Source organism: Nilaparvata lugens, chromosome 1 (genome assembly GCF_014356525.2).
Source record: "Nilaparvata lugens isolate BPH chromosome 1, ASM1435652v1, whole genome shotgun sequence".
NCBI lineage: Eukaryota > Metazoa > Arthropoda > Insecta > Hemiptera > Delphacidae > Nilaparvata > Nilaparvata lugens.
In genome coordinates, this window is record NC_052504.1 from 70,217,056 (window position 1) to 70,232,362 (window position 15,307).

At 34.4% G+C, this 15,307-nt stretch overlaps 1 protein-coding gene across 1 annotated transcript in view; it reads left to right on the top strand.

The window, feature by feature from the left end:
• The window catches only part of LOC111052645, a 29,981-nt gene extending 16,292 nt beyond the window's left edge, over positions 1-13,689 (top strand). The window contains exons 5-11 of the mRNA XM_039438192.1: positions 144-316; positions 1,451-1,655; positions 3,476-3,677; positions 4,584-4,669; positions 5,132-5,333; positions 7,906-8,044; positions 11,211-13,689. Of these exons, the coding sequence (XP_039294126.1) occupies positions 144-316; positions 1,451-1,655; positions 3,476-3,677; positions 4,584-4,669; positions 5,132-5,333; positions 7,906-8,044; positions 11,211-13,689 (3,486 nt within the window). The remainder of the gene's footprint in view (positions 1-143; positions 317-1,450; positions 1,656-3,475; positions 3,678-4,583; positions 4,670-5,131; positions 5,334-7,905; positions 8,045-11,210) is intronic.
• The last annotated feature ends 1,618 nt before the right edge of the window (positions 13,690-15,307 follow it).

The window sequence follows — 15,307 nt, forward strand, 5'->3', positions numbered from 1 at the left end:
ATAATATTGCTGTTGGATTTATTTTCAAATAATTGAAAAATATGAATAATAAGTTTGAGAAAAAGTGGAGAATCTTTCAGTTGAATTATAAATTATTTGTTGAAAGTATTTACTGAAGCTACCAATGTTTGATTGCGTTGCAGGCTTACTGCTATCAAGGCTCGTGCCGCTCACACTCTGATCAGTGTAAACTTCTGTGGGGTCCGTCTGGCATGTCTTCCGACACTCAGTGCTACAAGATGAACTCAAAAGGAAATCGTTATGGAAATTGTGGATACAACAGGTTGAATCAATCTTATCTGAAATGTGAAGGAGAGTAAGTAATTGTTCATTTTTTGTTCACAATTAACACACCAAATTAATAATTGGGAGATAATGAACAGGGTAAACTCAAAACTGTTCCACTCCCCAATTTTGATAAAAATAGTCTAAATGAGGTTATTAAAACACTTATCATGATGATCACAAAAATTATTCTTATTATTCAGTTATCTAAGAACAATTAGTACCTATTTTTAATTTAGTATTCAGCTGCTTTCAATCACGGAATTTACGATAATGTATCTTTTAAAAATGCCATAATTTGTATGACAAATCATTAATTAAACTATAAAAATATATAATAATATACACGCGTTAAGCATCAATAATATTATTATAATAATTTGTATCATTCAACATTTAAAATGTAGAAGCAGAAAAATGTAAAAGCATTGGTGTCGAGCTATTATAAACCTTGAGTTTCTGTTGATGCTGTGAATGAAACATTGGAGGGTCTTACATAATAATTTACACGAAATCATTTCATGAAGAAATAATTTTTGGAAATCGATTTTGTGGAAAAGGTATAATTTTCCAAATATTACCCAACCAAACATTGTCATGTTTAATCTAGATTATGGCACTTTAGTTTTTTCAACTTCATCAGCTATAGAGCCTATAGTCTAGTGAGATTCACATTTCAAAGTCAGCGGAAATGATGGGAACGCATTGTTGCCAGTTTTCTGTTTCCACCGCCTCCTATAATACCTACAGCTATCACCTGTAGCTGTGATTCAAGTTATTCCAATATATGGTATGCTATTAATTGTTGATTCTTATTAATAATGATCAATTCCATTTCAGGTATATTATATTCATCGAATAATTATATTTCTATAATTGAGATTGAATATTTTGTTAGTTTATTATATTTCTTCATAGCTTACCAATAATTTTGCAACGGTGCGGAATTGGAAAAGGATAGAGCTATCTGCATTATCTGATGACAGACAAAGATAGCAGACCGATTTCGATCAGGTGCTGACCTAACAGGAACCTCACTATAGTTCAATGCATTTTTCTGTTATTTCTTTTCAATGTGATACTTTCACATCAATTAATATTTTCTTCTAATAGTGATACATTTTGTGAATGAAATCCAGTGTCTGATTTGGTTGATTTGTTGCAGTAACGTTCATTGTGGGATGTTGCACTGCAAGCATTTGAACGAAAAATTGGAGTTTGGTATGGAATCAGTGGCGATTCTTTCGCATTCGTTCATCAGTTCCATTGACAATGAAGTGATTCCCTGCCGCACTGCCATCGTAGACCTGGGTCTCAATGAAGTTGATCCTGGTCTGGCTCCTGATGGCGCCAAATGTGGAGTTGGAATGGTCAGTAATTCGTTACACCTGTCTGAAAAATATTTAAGATCTTGCGAAATGATGTTCCAGTATGGTATTCATTACAGTCTTCTAGAGACTCGTCTAAACAGTACCTAATAAAGTAGTGACAAAAAAGGTTCAGGTGTGATATTCATTGCCGAAAACCAAATATTAGCATCTTGTGGCAAGTTTTACTAATAAAGCTCAGAAAACGTAGAAGAACCCTGGTTATTTTAGGGCCGGTTTCCGAGCTCGGAATTCTGATTAGCTCAGAAAATTGGCTTTTCGAAACGGGGCGTAGTCTTAGTTTTTATGATAATCTTAATTTTCTTATTTCTTTTGGAAACAATTTTCCTTGACGAAATGAAACATTCCTAAATAATTCAAAATAGCTGAAAATTTACACTATTTTCTCTTTATTTTATTTTGTGTTCAATTTTCTAGTTTTTCAAAAATTAATTTAAACGTGGACTACGACTATGCCCTGTTTCGGAAAACCAATTTTCTGACTCCAGCTGATTGAAGTCTAGAACTTAGCTAAATAACTCTGAAGACGTTTGAATTTAACATCTCTTTATCTTGGTGGAACATATGTGTTGTGTACCAGATTTCATAATTTTATGCCTATTAGGCTCAACTCATACTACCTCGACTCGAATCGTACGACACCAGTCGAGGGTACTCCAGTCTCTCTACCTTACGACTTTTTCGCTCATTATCACAACTTCAGTTCCATGCTAGTGTTATCACTATTTTCTAACCATACTTTATTAAAAGTATAAGATCTAATTCGTCACTAATTTGCATGTAGCAAATTTTATAATAATTATTATGAATATATTGTCGTATCTAATTCGTATTATTGTCATATCTAAAATGATAAAACGTCACTTTTATGAAACATGACCTCACTTTCATAAAAAATGCACGGTACTTCGCAACTCCAGTCGAGGCTCGACCAACATGTCGAGTCTACGCTCGACTCAGTATCACAGTCATGAGGTCGCGGAGACTAGAATCGACTGCTCTGAGTATCACCATTTGAAAACACATGCTGCGTCGAAGTCTCTTCTCGACTTGAGTCGCGTTAGTGTGAGTTGAGCCATAGTTCTCACATAAAAACGCCTGTTTTGGGCGTATGTTTGGATGCTTTCCAAAATATATTCCTAGTGTTCCTCTGTAGTTCCAACTGAAGGTTCTTGGTGCGATAGATTTACAGTAGCTGTGTTGATGAGTGTTTGATTTTGAGTGAGGAAGTGAGTATTATTTCGCTTTGTATAGATAGCGTCTTACCTGACTGTATCACCGTAGACGAAACTGCAAATGCAAATGGAGAAAGATCTACAGAGCTACAGTGGGCGTTTTGTCTACTAAAATGACAAATCTCCTGAATAGAAATTCTTAAATCACATAATTCTGAATAATACTGGCTTATTGCCATTTAATATCAAAATCCTAACCCTAAACCTTTCCCTAATCTAACTTTAACTATTAACTAACTATTTTCCAATCCTATCCTCATTTTAATAAATATGACTTCTCCGTTTGGATTTTTAGCCTTTCGCCACTGTAGTAATATTCCAATCCTATTTATTTATCCTATCCTCATTTTAATAAATATGACTTCTCCGTTTGGATTTTTAGCCGTTCGCCACTGTAGTAATATTCATAAACATTCATCATAAACATTTTATATCATCATCATCATCATCATCATCATCATCACGTATCTATCCAATAATCATGTACAAGTAAGTGTTTGTCTCGTGTGTGCACCATCCTCAGCTGAATACTTTTGAAGGAGTGAAGTGTGCTTTGTTTGATGTCAGATGTGCGTGAACCAGAAGTGCATGAACGTGAGCTCGCTGCGCGCGGCGTCACTGGCCGGCGACTGCCCCAAGGGCTGCAGCGGCAACGGGGTGTGCAACAGTCTCGGCCACTGCCATTGCAAGGTGGGCTTTGCACCGCCGCACTGCGATTACCCAGGCACTGGCGGCTCCCTCGACAGCGGCCCTGCCACCGACCCACATGGTCAGTTATTTTCTAAAAATTTTCTCTTGCGAAGAAAAAATGATCTTATCTTTTCATTTGGTACGGTAGTCATTTTCTCTTGTTTATTCATATTTATAGTAATATAGTATAGTAATATAATACATGTAGTATAATATAATATCATATGTATAGGTTTTATCACTAGGCACCACACTAGTTGTTCTACTTTGTTCGACTTTAGCTACAACATTTCTCTCTTTATTTATTTGTTGTCATTTTCTCTTGTTTATTTAATTTTTTATGAATATAATAATGTATCTCTAGTAATATAATACAAGTAGTATAATATATATATATATAATATATATATATATAATATATATATATATATAATATATATATATATATATATATATATATAGGTTTTATCACTAGGTTCCGGCACCACCTTAGTTCTTCTACTTTGTTCGACTTTAATACCGTGCCATCTACAACGAGCTAACACAAACACAAATGAAAAATTGATAACCAAGAACGGTAGAAATCAGAATAGTATTCTACTTCAAATTTCACTTTGAAAAATAGTGGTTCAACTATAGGCTTGGGATAACAGTAAAAGTTGCGACATAAACGCCCTATACCATGTGATATCTACTCACGCTATCGTTTCTCTATGCTAGAATCGACTGGTCTGAGTGTCATCATTTGAAAACACATGCTGCGTCGAAGTCTCTTCTCGACTTGAGTCGCGTTAGTGTGAGTTGAGCCATAGTTCTCACATAAAAACGCCTGTTTTGGACGTATGTTTGGATGCTTTCTAAAATATATTCCTAGTGCTCCTCTGTAGTTCCAATTGAAGGTTCTTGGTGCGATAGATTTACAGTAGCTGTGTTGATGAGTGTTTGATTTTGAGTGAGGAAGTGAGTATTATTTCGCTTTGTATAGATAGCGTCTTACCTGACTGTACCACCGTAGATGAAACTGCAAATGCAAATGGAGAAAGATCTACAGAGCTACAGTGGGCGTTTTGTGTACTAAAATGACAAATCTCCTGAATAGAAATTCTTAAATCACATAATTCTGAATAATACTGGCTTATTGCCATTTAATATCAAAATCCTAACCCTAAACCTTTCCCTAATCTAACTTTAACTAACTAAACTATTAACTAACTATTTTCCAATCCTACCCTCATTTTAATAAATATGACTTCTCCGTTTGGATTTTTAGCCTTTCGCCACTGTAGTAATATTCCAATCCTATTTATTTATCCTATCCTCATTTTAATAAATATGCCTTCTCCGTTTGGATTTTTAGCCGTTCGCCACTGTAGTAATATTCATAAACATTCATCATAAACATTTTATATCATCATCATCATCATCATCACGAATCTATCCAATAATCATGTACAAGTAAGTGTTTGTCTCGTGTGTGCACCATCCTCAGCTGAATACTTTTGAAGGAGTGAAGTGTGCTTTGTTTGATGTCAGATGTGCGTGAACCAGAAGTGCATGAACGTGAGCTCGCTGCGCGCGGCGTCACTGGCCGGCGACTGCCCCAAGGGCTGCAGCGGCAACGGGGTGTGCAACAGTCTCGGTCACTGCCATTGCAAGGTGGGCTTTGCACCGCCGCACTGCGATTACCCAGGCACTGGTGGCTCCCTCGACAGCGGCCCTGCCACCGACCCACATGGTCAGTTATTTTCTAAAAATTTTCTCTTGCGAAGAAAAAATGATCTTATCTTTTCATTTGGTACGGTAGTCATTTTCTCTTGTTTATTCATATTTATAGTAATATAGTATAGTAATATAATACATGTAGTATAATATAATATCATATGTATAGGTTTTATCACTAGGCACCACACTAGTTGTTCTACTTTGTTCGACTTTAGCTACAACATTTCTCTCTTTATTTATTTGTTGTCATTTTCTCTTGTTTATTTAATTTTTTATGAATATAATAATGTATCTCTAGTAATATAATACAAGTAGTATAATATTATATATATATATATATAGGTTTTATCACTAGGTTCCGGCACCACCTTAGTTCTTCTACTTTGTTCGACTTTAATACCGTGCCATCTACAACGAGCTAACACAAACACAAATGAAAAATTGATAACCAAGAACGGTAGAAATCAGAATAGTATTCTACTTCAAATTTTCACTTTGAAAAATAGTGGTTCAACTTTCGGGCTTGTAATGAATGATACCATAGATAAAGGATAAGCATAAGTTCCTATACTATATTTCTTGTCTCTGATGATACTGATTTTAATACCTTTCAAAATCACTTTTCCGATATTTCAGAAGTCTCTGAATCAATTAAACTATTAATTAAACCAGTTTCCGTCGATAAATTAATCATAAATTATTATAGCTAGTAAACTTTAGACTAGACCATTTAAAATGATTGGGAGAGGAAGATCTGGCGAATCTTGACTATTATTTCAATTAATTCATTTCACCTACTATTATTTCACTTTCCACAAAACCCATTGATTTCCAGTTCAATACTACAAAATTGAAAAGATTAAATAAGCAAGAATATTGAAGTATAACATTTCGTGAACCATTTAAGTATTGAATAAGTTTTTAATATAAAAGACGATAAAATATAGCATAAGAAGATATGTCATGGTATGGGTTGTTAATGTTCCCAATTTCAAGCCGATTTTTGTTAACTCAAGCTGATTATTGTCGAGTACAGTCTACTATTACTGTTTTGGCCGGGTGAGAATATAGATAACGGTATGAGAGACTACCAGCGTTACATAGCTTCACGAAGAAGAACTACTAGGACTATCGGCTTGAGTTAACAGTGAAATTTGATCACATAATCGCCATATCAATGGGATATCTTCTTATGCTATCTTTTTCCATGGTTTTTTCTTCTTTTTTATTCAAAGTTGATTCAATATTTAAATGGTTCACGAAATGTTTGTTATACTTCAATGTTATTGTTTAATTAATCTTTTGTTTAATTGTATTGTTCTTTGTATTGTTTAATTCCAAATTTCGTGGTATTACTATTTTTTGGACTGGAAATCAATGTCTTCTTTTAGGACCGGTTTCCGAGGTCTAATTTCTAGACTTTAAACAGCTGGAGTCAGAAAATTGGCTTTCCGAAACGGGGCGTAGTCGTATTTCTCGTTCAAATTAAATTTCGAAAAACTAGAAAATTGAACACAAAATGGAATAGAAAGAAAATAGTGTAAAGTTTCATCTATTTTGAATTATTTAGGAATGTTTCATTTCGTCAAGGAAAAACGTTTCCAATTATAGAAATTGACTTTCCGAAATGGGGCGTAGTCTTAGTTTTCATGATAATCTTAATTTTCTCATTTCTATAATTGGAAACGTTTTTCCTTGACAAAATAAAACATCCCTAAATAATTCAAAATAGATGAAACTTTACACTATTTTCTCTTTATTTTATTTTGTGATCAATATCCTAGTTTTTCTAAATTTAATTTGAACGTGGAATACGACTACGCCCCATTTCGAAAAGCCAATTTTCTGACTCCAGCTGTTTAAAGTCTAGAAATTAGCTAAATCCCGAGCTCGGAAAGTGAAGTAATAGTTGATGTTCAGTATTACTCTTCCAATTATTTCAAATAATTTAGACTCAAGTTTACTAGCAATAATTAATGATTAATGTATCAACGGAAACTGGTTTAAATAAAAGGATAATTAATTTTTAATCAATTCATAGAGTGCTGGGTCGTAGCTTAAGTATTGAAATAGTGATTTTAAAACCAGTATCATTCATTACAACCCCGAAAGTTGAACAATAATTTTTCAAAATTCAACATTTTCAATGTAATTTGAATTAGAATACTATTCTGATTTCAACCGTTTAATCATCAGTTTGCCATTATTTGTGTTTACATTAGAGGACACGGTATTGAAAGTCGAACCAAGTACTGTAGAACAACTAGTATGTGGTGGTTCACTATGGTGACTGAAATAACCGAATTTCTACTATTAAGTTCTATTTCTATTGCAAAAATAAAATAATTATTATATGTAGTATGTAATGTAGAGTATTAAGTATATGTATTTGTAAAATTTTAATTTATTATATTCCTCATTTAGAGTATAACATGAAAAAGATCACAATGTGTGGAATCTCAGCAAGAATAAAATTGATCTTGATAATAATCAGTTTCGAATTGCGTAATGTAGTTTAATAATTAAACTTAATTAATTCAATTATTGAATAGTTTTGATTAGTTTTTTGTTTGTTTTTGTTTCAGCTCACTGGGAAGTCGTCACTGCCTTATATGCAATTTTCTTTGGAATTGTGCCTTTCTTGACGATAGTGGGATTAATCACATACCACTTGCGTCACAAGCCTTCTCCGTTCTGGCGCAAAAAGCCAAGGTCGATCATCATGTATGTATCCAAGTGTGGCAAGTTGGACTGCATGAAAAGTAGGAAAGGTAGTGGTAGTAACAGTAGAAAAGCAACTGGCATGCCAACCAGCCATCGAACTCTCGATATATCAGTTGTTGGTTGTCCTGTAGTCAATTCTAACTCTCCTATTAAATCTCACCTGCACAATACCCCATCACACCAGTCCTCAAGCAACGGATTCACTCAAGCTAGCACACTGAGCTCCAACTCATACGGTCACAAATACAACAATTTGCACATCGCTACTAATCCACCACTATCTGGCCACACATCACAACATGATTCAAATACTGAACATATCTATGCAGAAATAAAGGATGTTAGAAAACCAGTTAGCGAGTATTGTTCGACTGATATCTTGAAAACCGAACCAATCTATTCAAACATTCCTCCAACCTCTTCTCATAAACCTGGCTATGTTCCAATGTTGTCACCCAAAGTCGATGTTGGCTCTAGTGCCCAAAATAACGATTTCTTATCCACTAAGCATGAATGGGGCTCAATTTTTAGAGACAGCAGTCTGTATAAGAAATTTAAAAAGAACATCTCCAGTTTGAAAAATGAAAAACAAGGCACGACTACTGAGTCTGAACCTGCTCATTTGCAACCTCCTCAAAAACCGAATATTGAAATTATAAAATCCGATCTCATTTTCTCTACAAACCCAATGGTGAAGACTCTCATGGAATGAACCGTCAAATTTTAAAAAGTTGTACGTTCAAATCCAATATACAACCCATATTCTTGTCATATTCAACTGCATAGCACCGTTAGATGAATTTATTACTTGGAGCTTTTTCAATCTTCTCAGCACCATATTTCGCTATAAATACTTACTATTCTATTTTATCTTTTAGATGTTTTTTTTTTGTTTTATTTTCTATAAAAACATTTTTGTGATGCTTTTTTGTGATATTATCATTGTGCAATGTGCAATAATACTTATTAGATTCATTGTAGAGATTCCCTTTTGAATTTCGGAACTCACTAATCTTGATATTTCTGCAAAAATTTTAACTTTATCTTAATGCACAAATATATTGTTATTAGTTTGATATAATTTTCATTATCTAACATAGAATTTGTTTGTGATATAATTATTACTTTAATACTAATTATTGCAATTTAGCAATTGCAAGAATTTTTTGACCTTGATTTTGTAACACGATTGTAATATAAAATTATAAATTATGCTAAACTCACAAAATAAAACATCTCAATCAACTGCTTGAAGAAATGATGTTGCTAATATTTGTTGTAGAGTATCTCTGGTTTGAGTATCAATGCTTCAGTTTCCTCTGTATTAATCATTTATCTATTTTGTTTGTTTTTCTTCTAATATCGATCAAAACTAACTCTTGAAAATCTCTAATGGTTTTCAGTAGTTTTTATATTAATAATTGTAATAATAAATATCAAAATATGACTATTTTATCAATCAAATGTACATTAAAAATAACTGTGATAAACGTGTAAGTTGTATAGAAATCAAAAAAAGACGAATATTGTCTTTTTTATAATAGCCTTTGTTAATCTTATTTTATCCCAAGGTACTTGTCCATGACAGATAGTTCTAGGTATAAATCTTTGAAATATTATTCCGTTTCATTCTTGTAGATCTAACCAACTAATGTAGGAGCTTGCTAGAATTCATCTACTTTGAAATAAGAATTCAATGACAATAGTCACAAAAAACTGTACTCACTGTATTGTATTCAATTTAAAATTGTATGTGTATATAATTTTTGTAAAATTTGTGTATTGATTGTGAATCCTTCATACCATACTGTAATATTCTTGCTTCTATAATATTCTTATATCTATCTATCCCTATATACATTTAACTTTTTAGATATTGAAAGGAAGAATTCCATCATATTCCTTATTCACCTTTTCAAACCCTGTATTTAATAAGAAGCTATTATTGAGACTCAACGATAAAAGTTATTTATTTCATGTATACTTTTAATTCTGATTTTATTTATCGATTTGCTCTTATCGGTTCAGGCTTCTATTGACAAAACTGTTTGTTACTGTACATTAACAATCTTACAGTGTTGTTACAGTTAGTGGTTTAGTAAATTTCACATTTTTGTTCTATGCTAAAATTGAATTATGCAAAATAGCTTCGATAACTACATCTTGAGTCTTAAATAATTGTATGCATTGACAACACTGCCTATGAACAAACTAATAAGTTTTCTATTCTTGAATGTTTTTCTTCCTCATTCGTTAAATTACTTAGCATGGTTTTTGTATTTCCACTTCAAGCATGATGTAATGATATGTGATCTGTCTTATCTCTGTTTTTTTAAATAATTGTAACAACAATCTTCTTTTCCAATGTGAGATTTTTGAATAAACGCACAATATTTTACAAATTACGAATAATGCAAAATTTCTCCATGAATATAGAAGGAGTAAAAAAGAATTATGTGATATCACTTGACAATCTTTCATGTTTTGACTCAATCAAAGAAAAATTATTGGAGACTTAAATTCTCAAGAGCGATGATATTTTCAAATGCAATGAGAAAAGAATCAAGTTTCATACTAAATATTACATCGGTCATAATTTGAAATTTGAGTCTTATCGAGACACGTTTTATGGGGAAGGCTGCACCAGCATAGTTTGCCAGGCACAATTTGGATACGCCACCTTGTTCAATGCAATCATATATTTAGCTAGGCATAGTCAGAGCATATTTTATTCAAATAAGCTACATGAGAATGATAACATTGATCTGCAGAGCATCTAGGAGACTGTTAAATACTCAGCCCAGAACTAAATATTTTTGAAAATTCAACTACTGTTAATATGTCATAATGGCACGATAAGTCTCTTTGGCATGAGGCCCTAAGAAGTGCCTTCAATGTTTATTTCAATTTCTATAATTTGTATGTCTTTGCTTTATTTGAAGTATTAAGAATTTCAATTTCAATGTATATAATTGAGTATTTATGAAAAAGAATCAATGAAAATTTATATTCTTTAATCATTTTTAAGTATGAATATATAAATAAATCAAAATAAGAAATGTATATGTACATAAATTATGTGTGTATATTTTGCTAGTGATTGCTTTGTGGCTTGTGTATTTGCAATTCTCTGCTTTGTTGCTGACTTTGGTTTCTGATTTGTCAGCATTGAGAAGAAGCCGTCGGGTGGTGGCGGGGGTGGTCAGCCGGGCGACAAGCGACCAAGCACCGGCTCCAGTCAGCTGGCCAGCGACCACTCACGCGCCTCCCTCCTGCAGAGCTCCGACAGCTCGCCAGGTCTACCCGACGACAACCCGGGCCTCAACCCCTTCCACAACAACCTGCTTGGCCAGTTCAAGGGCTTCAGCATCACTCCTCTCCCTCCCAAGTCAACGGCCTCCTCCACGGTCTGCCTGCCCAGTCGTCCCGCTCCTCAGCCGATATCACCTCCCAAGCTACCAAACAACGTGGCTGTTGTAGCTCCGGTTCGATCAGCTCCAAAGCCTCCAACTCTAGAATCACCCGCACCACCCACTCTGCCTCCAGCCAACCCAACCTCTCGCCCAGCTATCAGCTCCCCTGTCCTAGATACCACAACATCGTGTACTGCCCAAGAACTGTTGAAAAATGTTCCAATCAGAAAAGCGCCACAAGTGCCCAGCTGTCCAACTGATCAGGTAGCTGTTGTGTGTGAAACAAACGCTGCAGACAATAAGCCTAAACAAGTGAAAGAATCATATCCAGCACTCACACGATTGGCCTCTTTCATGGCACGATCTCAGAAAGAAAACAAGAAGGATAACATTATGGGAGGAAGTTTACGTGTAAGTAAACTAGACCGTGACGCTCTCCGAAATTTGGAAATATCAAATCCTATTCCACAGAAAGAAATTGATGTTCCTGGAGAGCATGTTTTCCCAGCTGGTCCCGACAAAGCTGTTGTGATGCGTGCACAAAGCTTGCGAGATTCAGAGAGAAAACCAAATGTCCACAGTTTCGGTTCAATGCGTTTCCAAGACCGTTCAAAAAGACCGACAAGCATAGCTGTAAGTGCCCGCCCCTCGTCGCCCCCACCACCTCGACCGCCCAACCAAGTGGAGCACGAGTACGACGACTGCATCAACCTGGCCGACGGCGCCGGCGCCGCTCCACTCGTCGACATCGACGAAGAGAGTCTCAGCAGCCCCAACGACAACATCTACGCCGTCATCGATGAAACTCCAATCGACAGGAGTGAACCGAAAAAGATAGTCCTGCCTAAAAAGCTCTCAAAATCCGAGTACACCTCTCCTACCGGCGAATACAAAGTTCCAAAACCCCTCGACAATAATATGTCGGCGGGAAGTAGTGAATCCATGGGCCTGTTGGGAGAAATTGTATCTGAAATTGAAGCACGAAATACAGAATCGATCTATTCTTCTTCTACGTTGAAAAGGAAGAAAGATCGAGATGATGAAACTTCTTCAACTGTTACGGATATGTCTGACAATAAATCCAATCAGATTTATGTTAATACACCTTGGCAGGCTGGTTACAGTAATTTCAACTCTACTCCAAAGTATTGTGCAAGCTCGAATAGCTCGAATTCAGGCTATATGAGTCCGATAAGCACCAATCGGTTAGGTGAGTTGAAAACTGAATCTGAGATTGGAAAATCAGAGGATAAAAATATTCCGTCAGTGTCAGTACCAGAAGTCTCAGCACCTAGCTATAAGCCTTACAGTTCTACCCGCAGCGGACCTTTTGCAGCTTATTACAATAAATCCAACTCTGATCCTAAGAAATCAACAGACAGTAATGAAGGGAAGACCTCTTCTTTCCAAAATAGTGATATAAATACTAAGTCATCTGCTTCGGGAAGTGATGTGAAAGGTAGGAATACAGAATCAAAAAAAGATACTGTTTCGAACGGATCTAGTGAAAGAGCACCGTTCTTGAACAGAGCTTTGCCTCCTATCAATAACGGCGTCAATGAATTGAAAGCAGCAGTAAAACCATCAGTGCCTCCAAACAATATAGGTCTTAGTACCAAACAAAAATCAGACATTAACAACTTACCATCTAAAAACACCGTAGTTCCCAATCTAAAACCTAACCCAGATAGACTGAGTGAAAATGACAGTGAAAAAGATTCGAAGAAAGATACAAATCTAGTCAGTAAGCCTACTCAAAATAAACCAAAATCTATTGATAACTCACAGCCTAAAACGGTTTTGCCTCTGAGAAATGTGCCTAAGAACAGTTCGTTTAGAACGGGTAGAACACCTCTTCCTGCCCCGAAACCGGTTTCCATCCCGAGTGTTAAACCCAATCCATCCAGTTTGAAATCGTCTCTAGCTCAAGCTAAGGCACCGTTGGTGAACGGCAGGACTCCGGCAACGGCAAATCTCCAGACCAAGGTAGCACCTCCAGTCAATACTCGACAATCAGCAACAGTCAGCGCTTCCAGTGGTGTTAGTGAAGCTGATAAACAAGACAGCAAAAAAATCGTACCTCAAAAACCAGCTGTGAATAGAAGTAGTAATGTAGCATCCTTACAACAAAAGTTTGAAACTAGTAATAATCGTCCCATGAACGGTCAAAAAGTAGTGAACCGACCAAACTTAGCTTCTGTTAAATCAGTAGAAACCGACGCGAACAGATGAAAATCCTAATTGTTTTTTTTAATGCAAGTATATTATGAGTGGAGTGTTGCTTCCCTCATTCATATGCACTTGCATATTGTACAGTATGATAATATTTAAACATTCATTTGTGATATGCTTTTGTACAATATTTTTTATCGTATCACTATCGGTTCTTATGAAAATGACGAATGCCTCACTCCAAAATGACACTAAGTTATAAATTACTTTTTCAAACTTTCTAAATTTTATTTTAAAAGTTTCTTCTCTTGACGTCCCTCTTATGTAGGTTTTCGAACCTATCAGAATAATTGATAATAATTCTCTTTCGAATATTCAAATGATTGTTGGAGAAACTGAGTGTAAAATATGGATTTTAAAGCGTGAAAGATGGGTTCAATATCAACTTGAAATTGCCTGAACTTGCCTGAAATTGAGAAAAATAAATGTAAAGTATTAAACGATCTAATATATCAAATTGAATCGTCATACGGTATATTATTATATCGGTCAATATTAACGATTTTGGGCTTCAAGGCTTGAAGTTCAAGCCTGTTGTTCCTTTCCCAATCATTCATAATGAGTTGAAAATGATATAGTATCTATGAATGTATGAATAAATAATACTAAATATTAAATAGCGGGTTTTTCGTATCATAACTTCAATAACTAGAGCAACAAATGCCAAATTTATTATCTATACAAATATCAAATTCAAGTATAAATTCACATCGATGATACAGAAAATTGTTGTAATTTTTAAGAATTATATTAATCCTGGTAATTTTTTTTCTAATAAAATAATACTTATTTAAACTGTTGGATTATTTATAGACAAGTGAATGAATTTTCAGACTATAGCCTTTCATTCGAACTTAAACAGTTAGTGATATAATGTATTTCCCTAATAACAATTTATCTAGTCTCATAATTTACTGATATTATTCATAGAACTCTATCAGTTTTATCTATAATTTGATAGGTTCCGATGTTGACCAGTTCAGTAATTTCACTTCATCCTTAGTTTTAATGATTCTATTAAACACATTATCATTCCTTGTATTATACAAATATTGTGTTCAGATGTATGATTTTCTAGACATCGTATGTAAATAAGTTTATGTTCATGCTTCGTATGAACAATAGAGTGAGTGTCCTGTAAATTATTTTGTATAATACTTTATTGTAGGTTATGAAGACAGTATGAAAGAATGCTTCTTAGTTGACGTCTTGTAGCACAAGTGTCTTCAAGAATAATTTTTCATTTCACATTTCATTGCACCATAGTTTTTATTTAGACTGATTAGTTTCCATTTATTTCTTGTCTTCGAGACTACTCATCATTGTACATTGTATAATTCTATTGAAAATAAATCATATTATGTATTTGTATGTATCTTACAATTCAACTTGTGAATTGGTTCCGAGTTTACTCATAAACAAACCGCTTATTCTTTATTTGCTTGTAAAGGAAAACTTACTTAAAATTACAGATTCCATAATCTTCAAATTTGTTAAAGAATGAAAAATCTTATTCTTTATTGCCTGTTATCGCTGAATATTATATTACTCATGTCATTTTACTCAATTTTCAATAAGTTGTTGAAGTTTTTATACCTTTTCACTATCACAAATATTT